This window comes from Denticeps clupeoides, chromosome 3 (genome assembly GCF_900700375.1).
Source record: "Denticeps clupeoides chromosome 3, fDenClu1.1, whole genome shotgun sequence".
Classification (NCBI taxonomy): Eukaryota; Metazoa; Chordata; class Actinopteri; order Clupeiformes; family Denticipitidae; genus Denticeps; species Denticeps clupeoides.
The window spans coordinates 23704304-23723511 of record NC_041709.1 but is presented as its reverse complement, the minus strand read 5'-3'; the positions used below and the strand labels follow the sequence as shown (position 1 = coordinate 23723511).

Genomic DNA, 19208 nt, shown 5'->3' with positions numbered 1-19208 from the left:
AAGGCTTACGTGTTTAAATAAAGTATTGAAAAGTAAAGAGATTTAAGTAAAATATATATCGTGATGTTAATGGGATGGGACCAAGTTATTAATTATGAAAACGGGTGGATTTGTGGATTATTTGCGAGCATAATGAAAGTAGAAGAGCAGGGGGGAGGGGGGTGGGGGGGGGGTGGCGCGCCCTTCCCCGAAACCACGCCCCCCAGCGCACTTGCAACATCACGCCACTGCCCAGGCCCCGCCCACCGGGTGAGACGGCGCTGAAGTTTGGCGGCGGGGCGCAGAGCGAGCAGCGGCGGCCGCCCGGACAGGTGGAGATGCGGATCAACTCGTTCCTCGTTACAGGACTCTGCCTCGCGGCGGCTTTTATTCCCGCCTCACGTAAGTCCTGGTTTACTCTCCGCTTTCTCTGACTCACACGCCGCCACAGCTACTCTAACGTCACCATATTTAACATTAACTATGGCAGCGCCTTTAAAAAGAAATATTAATATTCTATACCTCGAACTGTACTGTAATCTTGTGTTTGTGTCGTTCCTGTTTGTGTATCTTAAATATGAAAATTGGAGTTTTGAATTAAAAACTCTCGCTTGGTGTCGCCTGTTTGCACACGTCGCTGTGGTAATAATAACTAATTATAAATTTATTCCAGCCACAGTAGGGATGAATGGAGCACGTGGTCCGGCAGCCAATCAGGGCGCGCGCTCGGGTTTCGGGTGGGCGTGGCGCGGTCGGGACGGAATAGAATCCAATCGGCTGGGTGCGTCACCAAAGGCAGTCGTATTGGGATAAAACTGCATTCATTTCCCGGGGAAATGCCACAGGCCGGGACAACTAGTAATAGTGATGAATAGGACCAGTCAAGAAGGAGGTCAGCTGGTGATCACACTTGGCCAGCAGGAATAATGACGCACTACTATATAATGACGTCATGTTTATAAAAATCCACAGTACAGTACAGTGGTCAGTAGGGTTGAGCCGACAAGGCTTAGAATGTCTCTGGTGTCAAGGACGTCCATTTAAGGCTGCAGAAGACTGCACTGTATCCATCATCAAAACCCAATTTAAAATTATAATAATGATTATCTTTCCAAATAACCTGTCAATACTTCATTAAATGTAGTGCCAGACCTGTGGCGACCCCCTGATTCACCAGGTTCTCCGCGGAACACGGACTACACCTCCATGGGGTTAATCTTACAGAAACAAACATTCCTAGATTTACTTAACAAACAGGGAATACCCGGGTTTTTCCGGGCTGCATCAACAGTTAGTGGTTTTTGTACAGTGTATGCTTTACGGATGATGTCATAATCTTTTTTTTTTTTTTTTTTTTTTTTTTTACTCCCGAAAAGCTACGTGCAGTTTCCGTCACTGTCCACATTACTGGTTTGTAGGAATTTCGAGAGCCCTGAGCGCCGCAGAACTGAAATAGCAGCCCTGGTCCATCAAGCTTTCCATCTCCGAGGTCATCACGTGCTGAGACTTTAACAGAGTTCCCTGGAGGCATTCGGCTCACCTCAAAACGGTGGTGGAGCTTTGTAGCTGGCCACAAAGCTTCATCTGGTTCACACTGTCTTTTGTCGCTTCTCCATTTTGGAGATAATAACCGTATTGTTTGCCACGCCAAAGCAATAAAGACAGTACACATAATAACAGCCTGTGCTCAGTGTGACACCGGAGTGTGCCTAACTCCTGCTAACTTTTAACAACACACAGATTTGATTGTTTGTTCATTATTAGAATATTGCTAGTGTTTTTGAGTTGAATTTGTAATTCCATTCAGAGATTCATGAACGCTGAAAAGCTTTTATTTTTTCTAAATTCCCAGCCCCACTCGATGAACGTTATTTCCCCCCAGTGCCTCTCTCACATGGTGGTCAGGTGATTCGGGATCCCAGGGCAGCCAGCTAACATCCACGGTCCACAGGGAATTAGAATTAGGCTTCAGTAAAGAGAAGGTATTGGCCGCAGCAGAAATCTTGGTCTGGGGAGTCTGCTGATCCCTAATGAGGGTTTTCTCCCAGGACCATAATGCCAGACTAGAACCAACTGTGATGTCAGATGCACTTTTGCAATGGATTTAGGGAGAATACATTGTGTGCCAATATTTCCTTGCAAGAAAAAGGGGGGTTGGAAGACTTGCCGGAAACGACCCAGTATGAAGCAATGTGCTGAATTAGCCAATCCTAGGCGATTTTAAGATTATAAATATTCTAGGGAATGACATTTAGCCTATTTTTCAATAAAAAAAAAATGGATTGTTAAAGAAGCATTTGGGAGGACAAGTTCCTTTCTGCCATGCCTCAAAGAGGAAAGTAAGGCCACCTCAAACATGAACAGGCCACATTCCGTGGACAGCTGGACACAGCCGGATCCCAGTGGCCATGTGCCCATATTCCCATGTTTATACTGGATTCCGGAGGAAAAGTCTAATCCTCTACGTTGCCTCTGGTTTGAACTGCTAGTTTAGTTCTGCAGTCGTTCTAGAATCACCGGGGGGATTTTGGTTGCTATTGTAACAATGATGCTTTTTTTTTTTTCCGTCTCGGTCCCTTGTGCTGCCAAACTTGTTATGCAACATTTCTTTGGGACCCAATCAGCTCCTGGTGGTGTGATGATAAAGCCCCGCCTCCCCTCCATTGTTTTAAAAAGACAGCAGGTGATTTTGTCATCAGCCAGCATCTCCTTTCGTACAAACGGAGAGGAACACCAGGGTGATTGCCTCGCGTGGATTCAAACTAAAGTCTTCTGATTGCCAGGACCTTTGTCACATGCAACCTTAGTCCCGTGTCACCTGCAATGTCCTTGACAGTTAAAGCATAACAACCATTTAATCAGGCCATTGTACTGATTTGAGTTCTAGAACGCTTGATTTGCAGATTTTTCACAGTTTTTCACGGAAATACAATTTAAGTGATTTAGTTTAATTTTAAAAGAACAACAATATAGCTTCAGTGACGTCCGAGTGTCGAGCTGAATTTTATTGCACTTGTTTGGAACTAATAGAACATGACCCGATAACGCTAGAGGAAGAAGGATGTCATATCCTAATTTTTAGGGTAGTCTGTTCATAAATAAGTTACACATTAACTTGTTTTCTAACTGGGAAACACCTACCGTTTTATATCATTCTTAACCAAGGAATGTTTATTGAGCATTTTTTATCGGATGACGTTACAATGGTATTTAGTGTCATATAAGGAAGCACCACTAGATGGAGCTTCTTATACGGACAGACGTGTAATTTTACACACTTTTTTTTAATTGTTGGATGTTTGGATTTATTAATTAATTGAAATACAGTACTGTGCAACAATGCAATACAAACAATATAACAAAAAAAACTGAAGTGTTTATTGCAGAATTTCCTCTTTTTTTTTTTTTTATGAAACAATGACATGATGCGTGGAGAGAAAGAGACTGTTCTCCTGTTGTTCTCTGAGCAGAAATACAATATTCTTCTCCATCTGTAGACTTTAACTTGGAGATCGTTCATTAGTTTAGACACTGATGAGTCTACACATCACCATTATTGCCATTTTCACTTTTTAATCATTATTAAATAGGTGTTTAGTTCCTTCCTGAATGAGTCCTTGTTGGGAAGATGAAAGATCTGTCTGATGCTCTCTATAGATGCAGTAACTTGTGGTGCCAAACAGTTCCGGTGCGAGAGCGGAAGATGCATCACCAGCCGCTGGGTGTGCGACGGCACAGACGACTGTGGCGACGGGACGGACGAGCAGCCCGCCGTCTGCAGTAAGTGGGTGGCTCAGTGCCCCCTTTGTCTACCGCCCTCTGCCCTTTTCACCAGATGCGGCTCCTCACGTGACCCTCTCTCATGCAGAAGAGAAGACGTGTGCGGCGAATGAGTTCAGCTGCGGTGGGCGCCTCAACCAGTGTGTGCCAGGCGGCTGGCGCTGCGATGGCAAGGGTGACTGTGAGAACGCTGCAGATGAAGAAGGATGTGGTGGGTTCTCACTTTCATCTTCACCCCATTGTGACCCTGAGCTCCGGGAGGGCAGAATTCATTGCTAATGTGTGAGAGAGTAATGAAGGATGATTTGATGAGGTTAGTTATTGTCCCATAATTTGACCCATCCCGCAGCCCCAAAGACCTGCACGGCCGACGAGTTCCGCTGCAAAAGTGGCCAGTGCGTGGCGGCGGCCTTCGTCTGCGATGAAGACCCAGACTGCAGCGATGGCAGCGACGAGGCCTCCTGCCCCAGCCGGACCTGCAGCCCCGGCTCATTCCAGTGCAACAACTCTGTCTGCGTGCCGCAGCTGTGGGCGTGCGACGGCGACGCCGACTGTCCGGACGGCTCGGACGAGTGGCCGCAGAACTGCGGCAACCGGGCGCCGACTCCGCCCACTTCGGCCTGCTCCCCACAGGAGTTCCGCTGCAGAAACGGAGAGTGCGTTCATGGGAACTGGGTGTGTGATGGCATGGCGGACTGCCTGGACCAATCAGACGAGGCCAACTGCAGTGAGTTCCCACACTCGTCTAGTGCTTGTGTTACATTTGAATACATCAATGCCTCAAAAACTAAGCACGCTAAACAGTAACCAATATATGACAATATATTTCTTATGACATTTTGTAAAAAAAACAACAACAAAAAAACAGATCTGTTCTGGCCATGTTTAACTTCCGATGCGTAAAAACCTCACTTTTATCACAGCCACAATACTTCAAATATGCCATTTTTTTCAGGCCGAGCCACTTGCCGCCCTGATCAGTTCCAGTGCAACGATGGCACCTGTATCCACGGCGACCTCCAGTGTGACGGTACACCCAACTGTGTGGACCGGAGCGATGAGACTGACTGCAAGCGTGGTGAGCAAAACCAAGCATAAATAATCGGTTTTATTATCGTCAAGTCACATACCGGAACAGTTTCACATCGGGGTTCCAAACCCTCTCCTCTCCACAGATGAGGTCTGCAGCGGACCGGGCCAGTTTAAGTGCAGGACTGGGGAGTGTCTCAGCGAAGACGAAGTGTGCAACGGCAGGCCTGACTGCAGGGACGCGTCGGACGAGCCGCTCCGACTGTGCGGTGAGTATCCCGGGTGTCCCGGGTTCAGAAGACCACGCTGCATCTTTGCGTTCGTAGGAAAGTGAACGCGTGCCTCTCCTCACCCGCAGACGTTAACGAGTGTGTAACCAGTAACGGCGGCTGCTCGCACCTCTGCAAAGATCACAAGATCGGCTACGAGTGCCTCTGCCCTCCGGGGTTCCAGTTGGCCAACAGAACAGCGTGCGAAGGTGAGGTTCCACTGTCCTGCAGCGTAGAAACGATCTTCGTTCTGGGATTGTGTGCTGTGGGTAGAACGTTCGCGAAGTTACATTTTTTTATTTCCTCACACAGACATCAACGAATGTGAAAGGCCTGACACCTGCAGCCAGAAATGCATCAACGTGGATGGTGGCTATAAATGTGACTGTTTCCAAGGCTATGAGGTCGACCTTGCAACCAAAGAATGCAAGGCTGTTGAAGGTAGGTGGTGATATTTGCCCGAGAAGCGTCCGTCCCAGGTTCTCTACAAGATTCCCATGTTGTGGTAACATGCCCTCCTCCCGTCACAGGCACCACTCCTTACCTGTTCTTTACAAACCAGCATGAAGTAAGGAAGATGACTATTGACAAGAGCGAGTACACTCAACTGATCAGTCAGCAGAAGAACGTGGTAGCGTTGGACATGGACATGCCCGGCAAAAAGGTCTTTTGGTCTGACCTTGCCAATAAGAAGATTTACAGGTGAGAGGGAGATGTTCCCAGCAGGTAGTGTAGCATTTGTTAGGTATTTAGAAGCATCTGGATGGAGGTTTGTGCTTCGGAGCATGCTGTACCAGTACCTGACGTTGCTTTGACGTTGCTTTGATGTTGCTTTGCTAACAGTAGTCTCCCTTTCGCTGCAGTTCCCCGATGGAACATGCAGACAACCCATCCCTGCACAGCACTGTCATCGAAGGCAGTATTCAGGCACCAGAGGGTCTTGCGGTGGACTGGATCCATGGTAATATCTACTGGACGGACAGCACATTCCGGACCATCTCCGTGGCGACCACCGATGGGGTCAAGCGGAAGACCCTTATTAAAGAGGGGCTTCGGAAGCCCCGAGCTATTGTTGTCGACCCACTGCACAAGTATGTTTGCTAGATGTTGTCAATAGTTCACTGGTGATGTTGGGTGTGAACGGATGAAGCTTTCGTGTTGACTCAAATAAGAAAAATAATCCAACATGAAATATTTATTTTAGAATTAGCAATTCAGCTCTATTTACATGCAGCGTTGTTTATGCCTATCTACAGCAGATTCATATTACATTTATTGACTCCCATTTGCAACTGGTAAAGTACTTCACTTTGTGAAAATTGAGTATTAGTATTCAGAATAAAAATTTCTAATCTAATTCTACTTCAGATTTCATGTTTAGTATAATGTTTGACCGACTATTTGAAAAAATATAATTATTCTGAATAGATTTAGCGTAAGACGTGGTGTTAATTATGGCCAATTTCTATGTTGTTTGCTAGTTTTATGTATTGGACGGACTGGGGCAGCCCTGCCAAGATTGAGAAGAGTGGTTTGAACGGAGCGGACCGCACCTCCCTGGTCTCGGACAACATCGAGTGGCCCAACGGCATCACTCTGGGTCAGTACAAAGGCGACTTTGTTTTAATGACAGCGGGGCACACATGAGAACTCACGCTTGTCCACCTTGCTCTCCGGCTGCAGACATGCTAAACCTGCGGCTGTACTGGGTTGACTCCAAGCTGCACACTCTCTCAAGCATCAGTGTCCAGGGCGAAGGGCGTCACACGCTCATCTTCAGCGAGGAGAAGCTGGCACATCCCCTGTCGCTGGTCGTATTCGAGGTGAGGGTCACTGTGGGGTCACCAGGTCACTAACAGGAGAGGCATGGCCACATGAATCATTTCTTTATTTATTTAAACTCTGTGTGCCTACCATCTGCAGGAGAAAGTCTACTGGACAGACACCTCCCAGCATGCTATAATGAGTGCCAACCGCATGACCGGAAATGACATCACAGAGGTGGCTGACGACCTGCAGTCTCCAGAGGACATTGTCCTGTTCCACAGCATGAAGCAGCCAGCTGGTGAGAACCATTCCACTTTTTCCTCTCTGCAGGCCCAGTTGGACTGTAGACTGTGTTCTAGGGCCAATGTTGTGACTCTTCCATGCAACTTGTCCCCTTGCTCTCCAACTCTCTCTAATTGTAAGACAAGATGGCAGGCTGACAGTCCTAATATTGGCTTTGAGTTAAGGATTAAGTATATAATCAGGCACAGGGACGTCTGGTCCCAAAAACATGCAAACCTGGACTTAACTATGGGGGAGAGCCTTCTTATTTGGCCATGGTCTGGGTTAGTCTGTCTTCACCAGAGCCACAAGTTCACATGACTTCATGGCTGCTTCTGTAGGCAAGAACTGGTGCACGGAGCAGAACGCCTTCAACGGAGGCTGCGAGTTCCTCTGCCTGCCTGCGCCGCACATCAACGGCCACTCCCCCAAGTACACCTGCGCATGTCCCGACCACATGACCCTGGGCCTTGACAACAGGAAGTGCATGCCAGGTGAGCCTCCTGCGGTGCGGCCGTGCCGCTTCTCTCTGTTCCAGCGGTAGTGAGTGGGATCTAAACTTCTTTTTTTTTTTTTTTTTATATCTTCCAGCTCCAGGCACAGATTCTTCCACAGCATCCGCCACCAACATCACCTCTACCTCCACCTTCAACATGGCAGCTAGAAAGGACCGAGTCAGTTTCAATCAAGGTACACATCCTGATGTCTCTTTTGGAGACCACTGGAGAAGTTCGATCCAGACCTGTAACCTGATCCATCATATTCTGTCATGTCCCACAGACCCCACTGATGGAGATGTCACCATGAATGACAACAACAGGTCATCACTCACTGCTTTGTATGTCGTCCTGCCAATAGGTAGGTAAAATAAACAATGTTGTCAATGTAGCACAATATTCTTACTTCTGCATTTCAAACCTAATGTATGTGTCTGTACGACCCCCTCCTCCATTTCCCTCTGCAGTCGTCATGAGCCTGGTGATCTTTGGAGCTATGTTGCTATGGAGACACTGGAGACAGAGAAACACCAACACCATCCACTTCATCAACCCTGTCTACCAGAAGACCACTGAGGATGAGGTGCACATCTGCAGGACGGACAGCCTGGATGGCTACACCTATCCCTCTGTGAGAGTCATATCTTCAGAACTGAACGGTGAACGCAGTGAAAGTTCTCGGTTCTTCTTATTTACCCTGAATCTCGTCTGTCTCCTCAGTGTCAGATGCTGAGCGTGGAGGACGACATGGCGTGATGCCTACCGTGACGTGGACCGTGTTGACGAAAGGTGTGAGGAAGTACACTCCAGAAGATAAAAGATGGTCTTTAATTCACTTTTGTGTACTGATATAGAAAACAACTTACTAGTTATGGTCTGCGTTCTATTTATGTATTTATTTGAACTATTTATATGTTTGTAAAGCCCAATGAAGGAATAGTTCTGAAGGACGCCCACTGAAACCGAGATGAAGATTTGAAAATGCTCTCATGGTTCTGAAAGGGGGAGAACTGCACTGTACTTTTAGTTTTGTCCCAGTCCTATCTTTAGTCTTTAGAATAACCTAGAATCCATCTAAAATTGTATGTGTAGCACACGTCCTGTGTCACATCTGGCCAGCTTACGTGGTGCGCATTGGACGCCTTGTTGCCTTGGAAGGCCTTCAGTCGCTGTGTGCTGATATTTGCAACTTGTGTGAAGACAGGCTGTCGAATGAAATTTTTTTGTGATTTTCCTTGCTGCACTGATCGTGTTAAGATCCGTTACCATATTATCATGCGAAACCTAAGACACTCCAGTAGGATGAAGAAGCCACTTTACTCAAACACTCAGGGGGCGTGAAGAGGATTTACGATGGTAAAATGTCATCGTATGATCTGTAAATATGTACATTTCACTTGTAAATAGTCCTGCTGTACAACGGTGTTTGTGAAGTTTGTACACTTTAAAATGAAAATTGTTGTAAATATGCCATATTGGTTATTTATTATCATTTTTATGTTTTTTTTTTTGTTTTTTTTTTTTTGCTGTTTCAGTTGAATTAACAGACGTAGTCCATTAGTAATGCATATTTGTAATTAAAAGCACAAAAAAAAGAGTCGTTGGTGGTAGACTGTGAATCACCTGCTGCCTCATTTAATGCCTTAAGACGAGAGGATCTGCAATAGGAGACGTTATCCAGGGACACACAGACGAGTTTGCTGCTGGAACGATGAATGTCTTAATTTTTTTGTAACAGTCTCGTGGTGATATCGAGCAGGACATTAGACAGAACGTGGAATTCCAAAGTGAGAATAATGTCTGCTTCAGATGTTGGTGGGTTGGCTTGATGCTTTTGGTATGAAAAATAAAACCTTTTTTGGACAAAAGCAGATTCTGGTTTGTGATATTTTGCTATTTCTTAGCCCCTCCCCCATTCAATAATGTTGAAATAAAAAGGAAAAAATAATCAGCACAAGGAGAACTAACTGTTTGAATTGGATTGTACAGGTGACACTTGAGTGGTGAAAAACCTTGTGTAATAGAGATTTATAAAATGCTATTATTTAATTAATTAATGTAAACCTTAATTTATGCAAAAGTAATATAAATAAATGTGAATCATTAAAGTTGGAAATACAGCATCTCATCTTGGACAATGCAATCAAATGAAAAATAATTCACACATTGTCTCGTCCATACTTGGCTGGATGCTTTGTTATTTCAATGATCTCTCCTGCCAGCTCTCCTCATGAAAGTGTGAAGCTTCTACACCCTTCTAGGATGTCCTCTGTTGTCCATGCAGCCTTGCAAGTAACACATTCACAGATGCCTGGAAAGGAGTGGACCCCTCCCACAAGCCGCCCACCTCCACCTCAGACCACTCTGCTCATTTTCCAGCCCTCATCCATTATAGATCTGTGTGGATGGAGGCATGGCGCTTCCTATTAGGAAGGATAATGTGCCATCACCAGCCAGCGCTACATAATTCATAAGTTATTAGCAGCCTTTCCTGCTCTTCCACTGCACAACTCATGGAGAGTGTGTGTTAGCAACAAGTTACACCACCTACAACTTCTTCCAGAACATTACACTTACTTTTAAAGCATTTGGCAGACCCGATCTGTAAATACCATTAACTTAATAACTCAGAACATCTAAATATTTTATAACATGGACAGTTTTTAGCTTGTGCTAAATCCAGGGATGAAATAAAACGAAGAAGGTGATGTTGGGTTGCATCCTTCTGAAACGACACACAAGAGATGTTGCAAGAATAGGCAACTGAATGTCAAGGAAACACATGATTTGTAACAACAACAGACAAGATCACCAATGGTGGGATGAGAGCAATTGAGTCCAATTTCAGCCCACAACAACTGAGTCCAAGTCAAAGCCGAAATTTTGTGGATGGCAAGACCAAACTGGAAATTTGGAGGAAAAAACATTTTCATAAATAACAGGAAGACAACAATAATATAATCTGAAACTTTCAAAGACTGGGATTTCTTCACAAATGCACAACACTGAAGCAGAGGAGATGCATTAAACACTGAGAAAAGTCCAAATTGTTTTTGAAAAATTGCGTAGGGCCCTTCAAAAATTCACCAAGACAACCTGGAATGCTCTGTAGAGACCGGTTTACAAGTGAATCCATTTATAGGTGGACAACCACTGCGACCCAAACAATCCCAGAATTCACTGTGTGCTGGTGACAGATAGTGGCCCACATGCCAGACCATCCCATGGAACACCGCTTACATCCAGTCAAGTTCCTGGCCAATCGGAATGTGGGTGGGATCCAGCCTCCAGAAGCAGGAATAAGCATGGATGAGTGCTGGAGGCCTGCTGTCTAGGTTGGTAGTAGCCAACTGGTGAAGACACTCGTCTATGAACCAGAAGTCCCAGGTTCAAACCCCACTTACTACCATTGTGTCCCTGAGCAAGACACTTAACCCTGAGTCTCCAGTAACTACTGATATGATAAGGGCGTCTGATCTTTCCTTTCTTCTTTCGCACAATGAATATGGCACATTGTGATGTGCATCTCCAGTGCCTGGGTTGGATAAGGGTGTCGGTTAAAAAAATGCCATAAATGTTCTAGTGCATCGGGACAGGAAGTGTGGTCGCCCACGGGGTCGTTGCTTCCAACGTTGATTGTCAGTTTGTCCCGCCCCGCCACAGTGTGTCTCATACCTCTGATATCTCTGGCATGCTGCTCAACCGGACCCACAGAATGATCCAGAAAGACCGACAGGGTCTGAAACCAGAAGACCCACTCGGGGCGGAGGCACCTAATAACATTGTCTCTTAAAATACTTTTTTTTTTTTAAATGTCAGACGTTAAATTGTTTACAAATTATAAGCATTAGGGTGTGAGCAGGACAATATGTTAGTAGGACAATATTATATTTCATTAAATGCAGGGGACATCTCTTTTTGAGAGGATCCCAGATGCTTCCTCTTCAGAATAAGGAACTTGTACAAGGTGCCCCTGATCAAGACACCTATCCCGGAGTGTCTCCAGAGGGACTGTCCCTGTCACTACTGATTGTAAGTCACTCTGGATAAAGGCGTCTGATAAAAGCCGTAAATGTAAGTGATACAACAATATCCCGTTTCAACATCACTTCACTGTGATGAAACACAGTGACGACTGTGGGGCAGAAACGAAGTGACACCCGGCCCCAGGTGACGTTAGTGGTGGCATCTCGCTCATCATTAACATGCACATTGCTATTGGCTGGCTTGACCGTGAGGGGGCTGGTTTCAATGCTCACACCACCGGATGTGAATAAATAATACAGACTTTGCTTAAGTTATCATCAGGAAACTCGAACACATGAATGATATGACAAAATTGGAATGTTTTTTTCTTTTTTTTTATCTGCATGTTATGCTGCAAAAATTGTTCACCGTCATAGAATCCACACACACGACTTTAAAACGCAGACTGAAGAAGAAACATGAATATTTACATTTTGGAGTACTGACATTTTATCAGATGCAGGAAGAACAAGGCTGAGCGAAGTCCTCTTCTCAGATGAAGATCGTATTTTCAGGTTTTATTGTGACAGAATAACTTAAACCAGTCAATTATCCAAAAAAAGGATGTCATAAGTACAGCAAACAGTATACATATTCTAGTGCTTTCAGCCATACTGGTGAAATACAGCCTCACCATTCTGGAAATGAAGTCCAGTAGCGGTACGCTGTTGCGCCATCGTGAGGACACTGCAGGGCGGTGAAATTAAATATCCAATTATTTAACCGATTCAAATTTTAACTGATTGGAAATGGAAATGTATTTGTTAATAGAAAGTTAGTTTAATTCATTTAAACATGGTATATTAAAATTCAATATCAAAATAAAATAAAAAAAAACATATAGAGAGAGATATATACAGGAAAGATACTTATGCTACAAAGATTAAATGTAGTCCTCTGCAGAATGATGAAGATTGTTGAATAGTATTAATTGAAAACAGGAACAATACGAGTATGGAAATGTAGAAGCACACAGTTTGTGATCGGGATGTTTTATTCCTCAGAGCAATCAAGAGTGGACAACTATTATTATTATTATTAGTAGTAGTATTTAGTAGTTTCTGTTATGGAAAAACTATTTTAATATCCATTACAACAAAAAATCAATATTGATAGAACAGGAGAAAAGAATAACACAGTACAACAATAAAAAGTATTTTTTGATGTCATAAATAACATACCAATCTTCCTCGAGATCAACGAAATTGATGATAAATGATATACTTTCTGTATTGTCGAATCTCTTGAGCGCATGCGCAGTGCATGACACCGGCTCAGGTAGGCAGTGACCGTTTTACCTGGCGCCGTGTGACGTCATCACGCAGCTCGGAGGTGGCCTCGGCAGTGGGAGCGACGCGTCGGCGCTTGTCTTGCATGAATTGGATGGATTTATGTCCGAGTTGAGACGTTTCGGCCGCCATGTCAGTGTCCGCTGTGTTCGTGTTGGATTTGAAAGGGAAGGTGAGTTGCGTCGCCTCGTTCCTGCTCAACTTCTCCCGCTTCAGCTGGTGACGTGGCAGGAGACGTCGCGGATCAGTAGTCAGCTCTTATTTCACTTCATTTCCGCCTAAAATAACCCCCGGAAGTGGAAAGAGCAGCAGGAGCAGCAGACTTGGTCTGGCGGGCATTTCAGTTGTCACGGGGTCACGGCTGGGGTCATCTGTCACACACTAAGTTTTGGCAAAAACTCAAATTAGTAAGTGGCTTGTATCTGTTGTGCAATATTCGTCCAATGGGAATTAAGGTGAATCGTGACTACTGTGCGACACAGGACTACACAGGGTGCAAAACACAAAATGAACAATTAAAGGCATAAAATCTATCACAAAAATGTTGAAATCCTGTATTTCCATTGAATGGACATAACTGAAAATCTTGACTTCACCCGAAATGGAGACCAGATATGTAACACGGGCAGACGTGATCGTATTACGCACGTTATGTTCTATATAACTCTCAGTCTTGGTGAATGATCTTGAGAGAAATGAGCCATTTTGCGGGTTTCTCAGAGGAGCTCACTAGTAGAGGTCGAGGGGATAAATGACACATGGTAGTGAGCGCGATGTAAAAGTGAACTTGCAGTAATAAATGCTGTCTGGTCTGCTCATCAGGTCCTGATATGCCGCAACTACAAGGGCGACGTGGACATGTCCGAGATCGACCATTTCTTCCCCATACTCATGCAGCAGGAGGAGGAGGGCCTTCTGAACCCCGTCCTGTCTCACGGCAGCGTGTACTTCATGTGGATTAAGCACAGCAACCTCTACTGTATCCAAGAGCAAGGATCACACCGCCTCCTGTAGACCTTACTGGAGGCAGGGCATAAATGTTGCATATATGAACACATAAAAGATTTTACAGCACATGCTCTTTCTAGTTTTTGCGAGGATCAGACTTACCATCAGTTTTGTGAATTACTGCACTGCAGAGAAATAATGATCCATTCAGAAATTGTCTGTGGTCAAATTGCCCTTTCTTTAAATATATGGATAAGTGTGTTATTACACACCACACCACGCATTGACACGGCATTTAACAATACCTGATTAAGAAATGGATTTTATTGAGGTGGATCCGCAAGGAGGTGTAGCCGTGCTTCACAACTTTGACAATGAGCTTTTTTGTTGTTGTTGATTTATTTCTTTCAGTTTTGCACATTTTTTACTCTCTTGTTCGCTACCTTGACATGCTGATTTCACAGTGGTGTCCACGACCAACAAGAACTCCAGTGCCTCCCTGGTCTACTCCTTTCTGTACAAACTGGTGGAGGTGAGTCTTTACTTCCTTTAGTTAACTTGTTCACCCACCCCAGACAGTTGTATGTATCCCAGTGAAAAGGTAACAAACTTCCTGGTTAAATGCCTAAGTGCATGTTTACAGTTTAACTTGTTGGGGGAGTGAGAAGGAGAACCATTGACAGATTTGAATGTTTAACGTACTGAGAGTACAATATAACATTCTTATAGGAAAAGTCTGGCATTGTGGGTTTTTTGGTTCAGTCACAGCGCATCTCCACAGATGTAGTTTGTTGCCAGTGCACAGATTTAGATTTAATCTAAATGAATCTCTGTTCTGTGACTCCGCCCCCACATTGGCTTTTCTATTAATGTAGGTTTTACAGGTGCCCCACATGTAGAACCTCTCATCTTTTATAGCAAAATGTGGACAGATTTGTAAACTGATATGACAATAAAAGGTCATTTTCAGGAAGGCTTGACCTTCTACCTTAATTTCTGAATTAATCTATTTTTTCCAAGTTTCTGATGTGATGTGCGTAAATGAAAAGGCATGGATGGTGGTGTTCCTCTGTGGAGACCGTACAGAACGTGGAACGTCCTCTTACTCTGACTGCCTGTGTGTGTGTGTGTATCAGGTGTTCACGGAGTACTTTAAGGAGCTGGAAGAGGAGAGCATTCAAGATAACTTTGTGGTGGTATATGAGCTGCTCGATGAACTGATGGATTTTGGCTTCCCTCAAACGACTGACAGTAAAATCCTCCAAGAGTAAGAAATGAAACATTACATGCTTTTTACTGTCAAATTTGGGTAGTGAAACAATATTACTTTCCATTAGTTTCTGTTCAGTTTCATCTGTAATGACTGTCGCTGTGTCACCAATCCTTGCTTAAACTTAAAGTTGCTATTTTGAGTGAATAAGTGTGTTGACCCTGAATGGGATGTACTGGAAGAGAAGAAACGGTTCTGTTGCATCCATTCTGTTGATGGATAGAAGAAAGGTGGAAGTGCTTTGTCTCAGACACTTCTGGTGGTTCATATTCTTTGTGGGTCCTCATTTCACTCCTGCCTCAGACGATTGATGTTCCCGTGGATGCTGAAGTGAAATTTCTCACCAGATGACCTTGCCTGTGTTAGGTACATCACTCAAGAAGGAAACAAACTGGAGGTGGCAAAGACCAAGGTGCCCACAACAGTCACCAATGCAGTGTCATGGAGATCAGAGGGCATAAAATACAAGAAAAATGAAGTTTTCATTGACGTCATTGAATCCATCAATGTGCTTGTAAGTAGTAATGATAATATTTCTATCTATATCACCTTTGCTTACTACAGTAATGAAAATAGTGGTAATCATAAATCAGAGTAAGAATAATCTAGTGCCATACATCATTTCTGGTGCTGTTTTAAAGTTAATATAATTTTGGTATGGACTGTGTGCAAGGTTCTGAAATACAACATCATTATAACCATTTCAGTCTGTTGCTTAGCAATCCATGCTATGTTTTTTCATGCTATTTGGTAAGTCATTAACCATGAACGAAACGGCTCTTGGAGGTGCTCTTTTTCTCTCTTCCCTCTTTTTGTTTCAAGCCACGCGGGATAGGTCATCTACACGATGCGTGTCTGTACAGAGCAAGAAGGGGAGGGGTGGTGTTACAGGGTGCGTTCGACTTAGACTTTAAGTCTTAAGCAGTCTTGCTCTTGCAAGGTTTTTGTACCATGCGACGTGACGTTTTGCAGCGCCGGCTGAAGTCTGGGACAAAAAAATCTAACCATTATTCATTGCATTGGGACCAATAATTTGACATGGTTTTGTTTTTGTTCCTTAAAATGTATTATTTTGTAACATGTTATAAGCCATGTAATTAATATATGTGATATAATGTATGTTAGTAATTAATTTAATTTATCATTTTACATTACTTTTGGTAATATGTTATCTTAAGAGCCACTTGGGAGCTGGCTCTTTTAAAAGAGCTGTAATTCCCATCACTAGAGCAAACTGCTCATTGTGGTGGTTTACGAATACTTTACACAAATTCAAAAGAATGGTTATCCTAAATGATAAGAAAACCGTTCTTTGTAGTTTAGTTCTCATTATTAACTCAAATGCATGTAAAATGGAGGAAAAATAAATATTCAGGGCATTATGATAAATTCTGATGAGTTCTTCTGTACTGGATCTCAGACAGGAACAGTAGAAGCTGCAGGTTCGGAAGATTGTTCTTCACAGCTGGCTGTGATCTTTTGGTTTAGGTGAACGCCAACGGCAGTGTGATGAGCAGTGACATCGTGGGGAGCATTAAACTGAAGACCATGCTGTCCGGCATGCCCGAACTGCGACTGGGACTCAACGACCGTGTGCTTTTCGCCCTTACTGGCCGTACGCATCACTTCTCCTGCTGCACCACACCCTTACCCATCTGCACATGTTACTGTGTACTGGCCACAATTTTTGGGGCAGTGGTGGCCTAGTGGTTAAGGAAGCAGCCCCGTAATCAGAAGGTTGCCGGTTCGAATCCCAATCCACCAAGGTGCCACTGAGGTGCCACTGAGCAAAGCACCGTCCCCACACACTATTACCTGGGCGCCTGTCATAGGCAGAGGAGATGCAGAGGACAAATCTCACTGTGTGCACCGTGTGCTGTGCTACTGTGTATCACAAGTCACAATCACTTCACTTTACTTTACTTACTGTGTGGATTTTCGAAATGCTCTGTACCTGCTTCACTTTTATCTATTTGTGCAGGAGACAAAGGAAAAACTGTTGCCATGGAGGACGTCAAGTTTCACCAGTGCGTGCGTCTCTCACGTTTCGAAAGTGACCGCACCATCTCCTTCATCCCGCCCGACGGCGAGTCAGAGCTCATGTCGTACCGCATCAACACTCACGTACGCCACTCTCACACATCAGTGTTTCGCTTTCATATGAAATTTACAATGTGCCTTGCATTAGTGTGTAAACTCTACTGTGATCAACACTTGATGTATTAAACGGGGCGGGGCCAGTGTTACCTCACTTATACCAATTTGAAATCGAGGCAGACATGTAGAAACCAGGGTCACAGCCCAGGTTGCCAGCTCTCCATTCTTCACCAGTGCTTTAGCTGGGTTGAAGGGCATTGTTTGCCACTATTTCCATTCCATACCATTTCACACCTTCTCATGTATTCTCCCTCAGGTGAAGCCACTGATCTGGATTGAGTCGGTCATTGAGAAGTTCTCTCACAGTCGTGTTGAGATTATGGTGAAGGTACGACACGCATTTTACATTCTGCATGGATTCCTGTACTGCTAAGTGAAAAAGATTTCTGCAAAAGCTGGAGGAAATCAGCCGAAACCTGCAGATAACCCTGCTTGATATCGAGAAAAGAACCTGAACTGTACTGCTGACAGTAGTAAAGTCTTGTTTTGCGCCACACCTTTTTTCAGGCTAAGGGGCAGTTTAAGAAGCAGTCTGTGGCTAATAATGTGGAGGTCCGGGTGCCTGTGCCCAGTGACGCAGACTCTCCGAAATTTAAAACCAGCACGGGCCACGCCAAGTACGTCCCTGAGAAAAACCTTGTTGTGTGGACCATCAAATCCTTCCCGGTGAGTTTAGTTTATTAGGACGTGCAGGACATGTACAGGATGCATGGGAATCTTTTTTCGTGTTTCTGCAGGGTGGGAAGGAGTTTCTGATGCGTGCCCACTTTGGGCTGCCTAGTGTGGAAAACGATGAATTAGAAGGCAAGCCGCCGATTACGGTCAAATTTGAGATCCCTTACTTCACAGTGTCAGGGATACAGGTAAATTGCATGGAATGTTTTTGGAATTTCATGGAATTGCACACTTTATGTAGGTGCAGTTGTACAAACATGTGGTTTGAACACCATTAGGTGCGATACATGAAGATCATTGAGAAGAGTGGCTACCAGGCGTTGCCCTGGGTCAGATACATCACCCAGAGTGGAGGTATGGCCTTTGCATATTATTTGCCTTGGTCTTTTGCATTTTTTTTAATCAACAGCCTGTTTTAAAGTTGTTATAGGTCTGAATATTTGTGTAATATATATGTTCTGTGCTCATTTTTTCCAGATTACCAGCTGAGAACTAACACCTAGTCTGGCCCTGCCATCTGTCCTGCTGTGCAGAACTGTTGAGAAGTAGGGGATGTCTGCGACTTTAGATTTCACATTCAAGTTTGTCTGCTTAAATTTTAACTTTCACATTTCATTCAGAATACAAATTATTACACTGAACATTAACCAACCAACCTAAGGATAATACTGTTTATGTGTGATTCCCTTTTAGATTGTTATAATTTTAAAAATGTTTAAATTATGCAACATTATGGAATTGTTGTGGTTGATTTCTCCATTCCATTCAAACATGCTGTGATTGTGTGGCAGGGTGAGATTTTTAAAATAATGTATATTTATTTGACATTTCATCTAACATTGTGGTGCAATTGAATGCTGTGTTTTATGTTTCTTTTAAAAGTTAGCAGGTAATACACAGTGTAAAATATAAAAGTTTTGGAATTGACATGCAATAAACATTGAACTCTCTGTTCAAGAAAGATTTTTTTATTTTCTCCACTTCTGTTGCTATGGTTACCAAACAAGCAAATACTAAAACGTGCTTCCCAGTTCGTTTAGCTCAGTTTGTTTCAATGGGCAGGCCTTACTGATGACACATTTACATTACATTTACAGCATTTATCAGACGCCCTTATCCAGAGCGACTTACAATCAGTATTACAGGGACAGTCTCCCTGGAGCAATTTTAGGGTTAAGTGTCTTGCTCAGGGACACAATGGTAGTAAGTGGGATTTGAACCCGGGTCTTCTGGTTCATAG

General features: G+C 44.0%; 2 protein-coding genes across 2 annotated transcripts; both read left to right on the top strand.

The window, feature by feature from the left end:
• The first annotated feature begins 261 nt into the window (after window positions 1-261).
• On the top strand, window positions 262-9471 carry ldlrb (low density lipoprotein receptor b). The gene is made up of 18 exons (XM_028973479.1): window positions 262-381; window positions 3637-3759; window positions 3848-3970; window positions 4109-4486; window positions 4715-4837; window positions 4935-5057; window positions 5147-5266; window positions 5370-5498; window positions 5588-5759; window positions 5921-6148; window positions 6539-6657; window positions 6741-6880; window positions 6981-7122; window positions 7448-7600; window positions 7698-7796; window positions 7887-7964; window positions 8071-8234; window positions 8324-9471. The coding sequence occupies exons 1-18, from the start codon at window positions 318-320 to the stop codon at window positions 8357-8359; spliced, it is 2514 nt and encodes an 837-aa protein (XP_028829312.1). The 5' UTR covers window positions 262-317; the 3' UTR covers window positions 8360-9471.
• A 3476-nt stretch (window positions 9472-12947) lies between these two features.
• On the top strand, window positions 12948-18893 carry ap1m2 (adaptor related protein complex 1 subunit mu 2). Its single transcript, XM_028973308.1, has 12 exons — window positions 12948-13090; window positions 13741-13897; window positions 14331-14398; window positions 15003-15133; window positions 15503-15650; window positions 16625-16751; window positions 17118-17260; window positions 17550-17621; window positions 17801-17959; window positions 18031-18156; window positions 18247-18322; window positions 18446-18893. Exons 1-12 carry the CDS (start codon window positions 13049-13051, stop codon window positions 18469-18471), a joined length of 1275 nt encoding a protein of 424 aa, XP_028829141.1. The 5' UTR covers window positions 12948-13048; the 3' UTR covers window positions 18472-18893.
• Window positions 18894-19208: the final 315 nt, after the last annotated feature.

Excerpts from the sequence above, each read along its gene's own strand:
- ap1m2 (XM_028973308.1), top strand. The coding sequence starts at position 13,049 with ATGTCAGTGTCCGCTGTGTTCGTGTTGGATTTGAAAGGGAAG. Across the intron at positions 16,752-17,117 it reads GCTTTTCGCCCTTACTGGCC|GAGACAAAGGAAAAACTGTT; the intron begins GTACGCATCACT and ends CTATTTGTGCAG. Across the intron at positions 18,157-18,246 it reads TCACAGTGTCAGGGATACAG|GTGCGATACATGAAGATCAT; the intron begins GTAAATTGCATG and ends GAACACCATTAG.
- ldlrb (XM_028973479.1), top strand. The coding sequence starts at position 318 with ATGCGGATCAACTCGTTCCTCGTTACAGGACTCTGCCTCGCGGCGGCT. Across the intron at positions 6,658-6,740 it reads GCCCAACGGCATCACTCTGG|ACATGCTAAACCTGCGGCTG; the intron begins GTCAGTACAAAG and ends CTCCGGCTGCAG. Across the intron at positions 7,965-8,070 it reads GTATGTCGTCCTGCCAATAG|TCGTCATGAGCCTGGTGATC; the intron begins GTAGGTAAAATA and ends TTCCCTCTGCAG.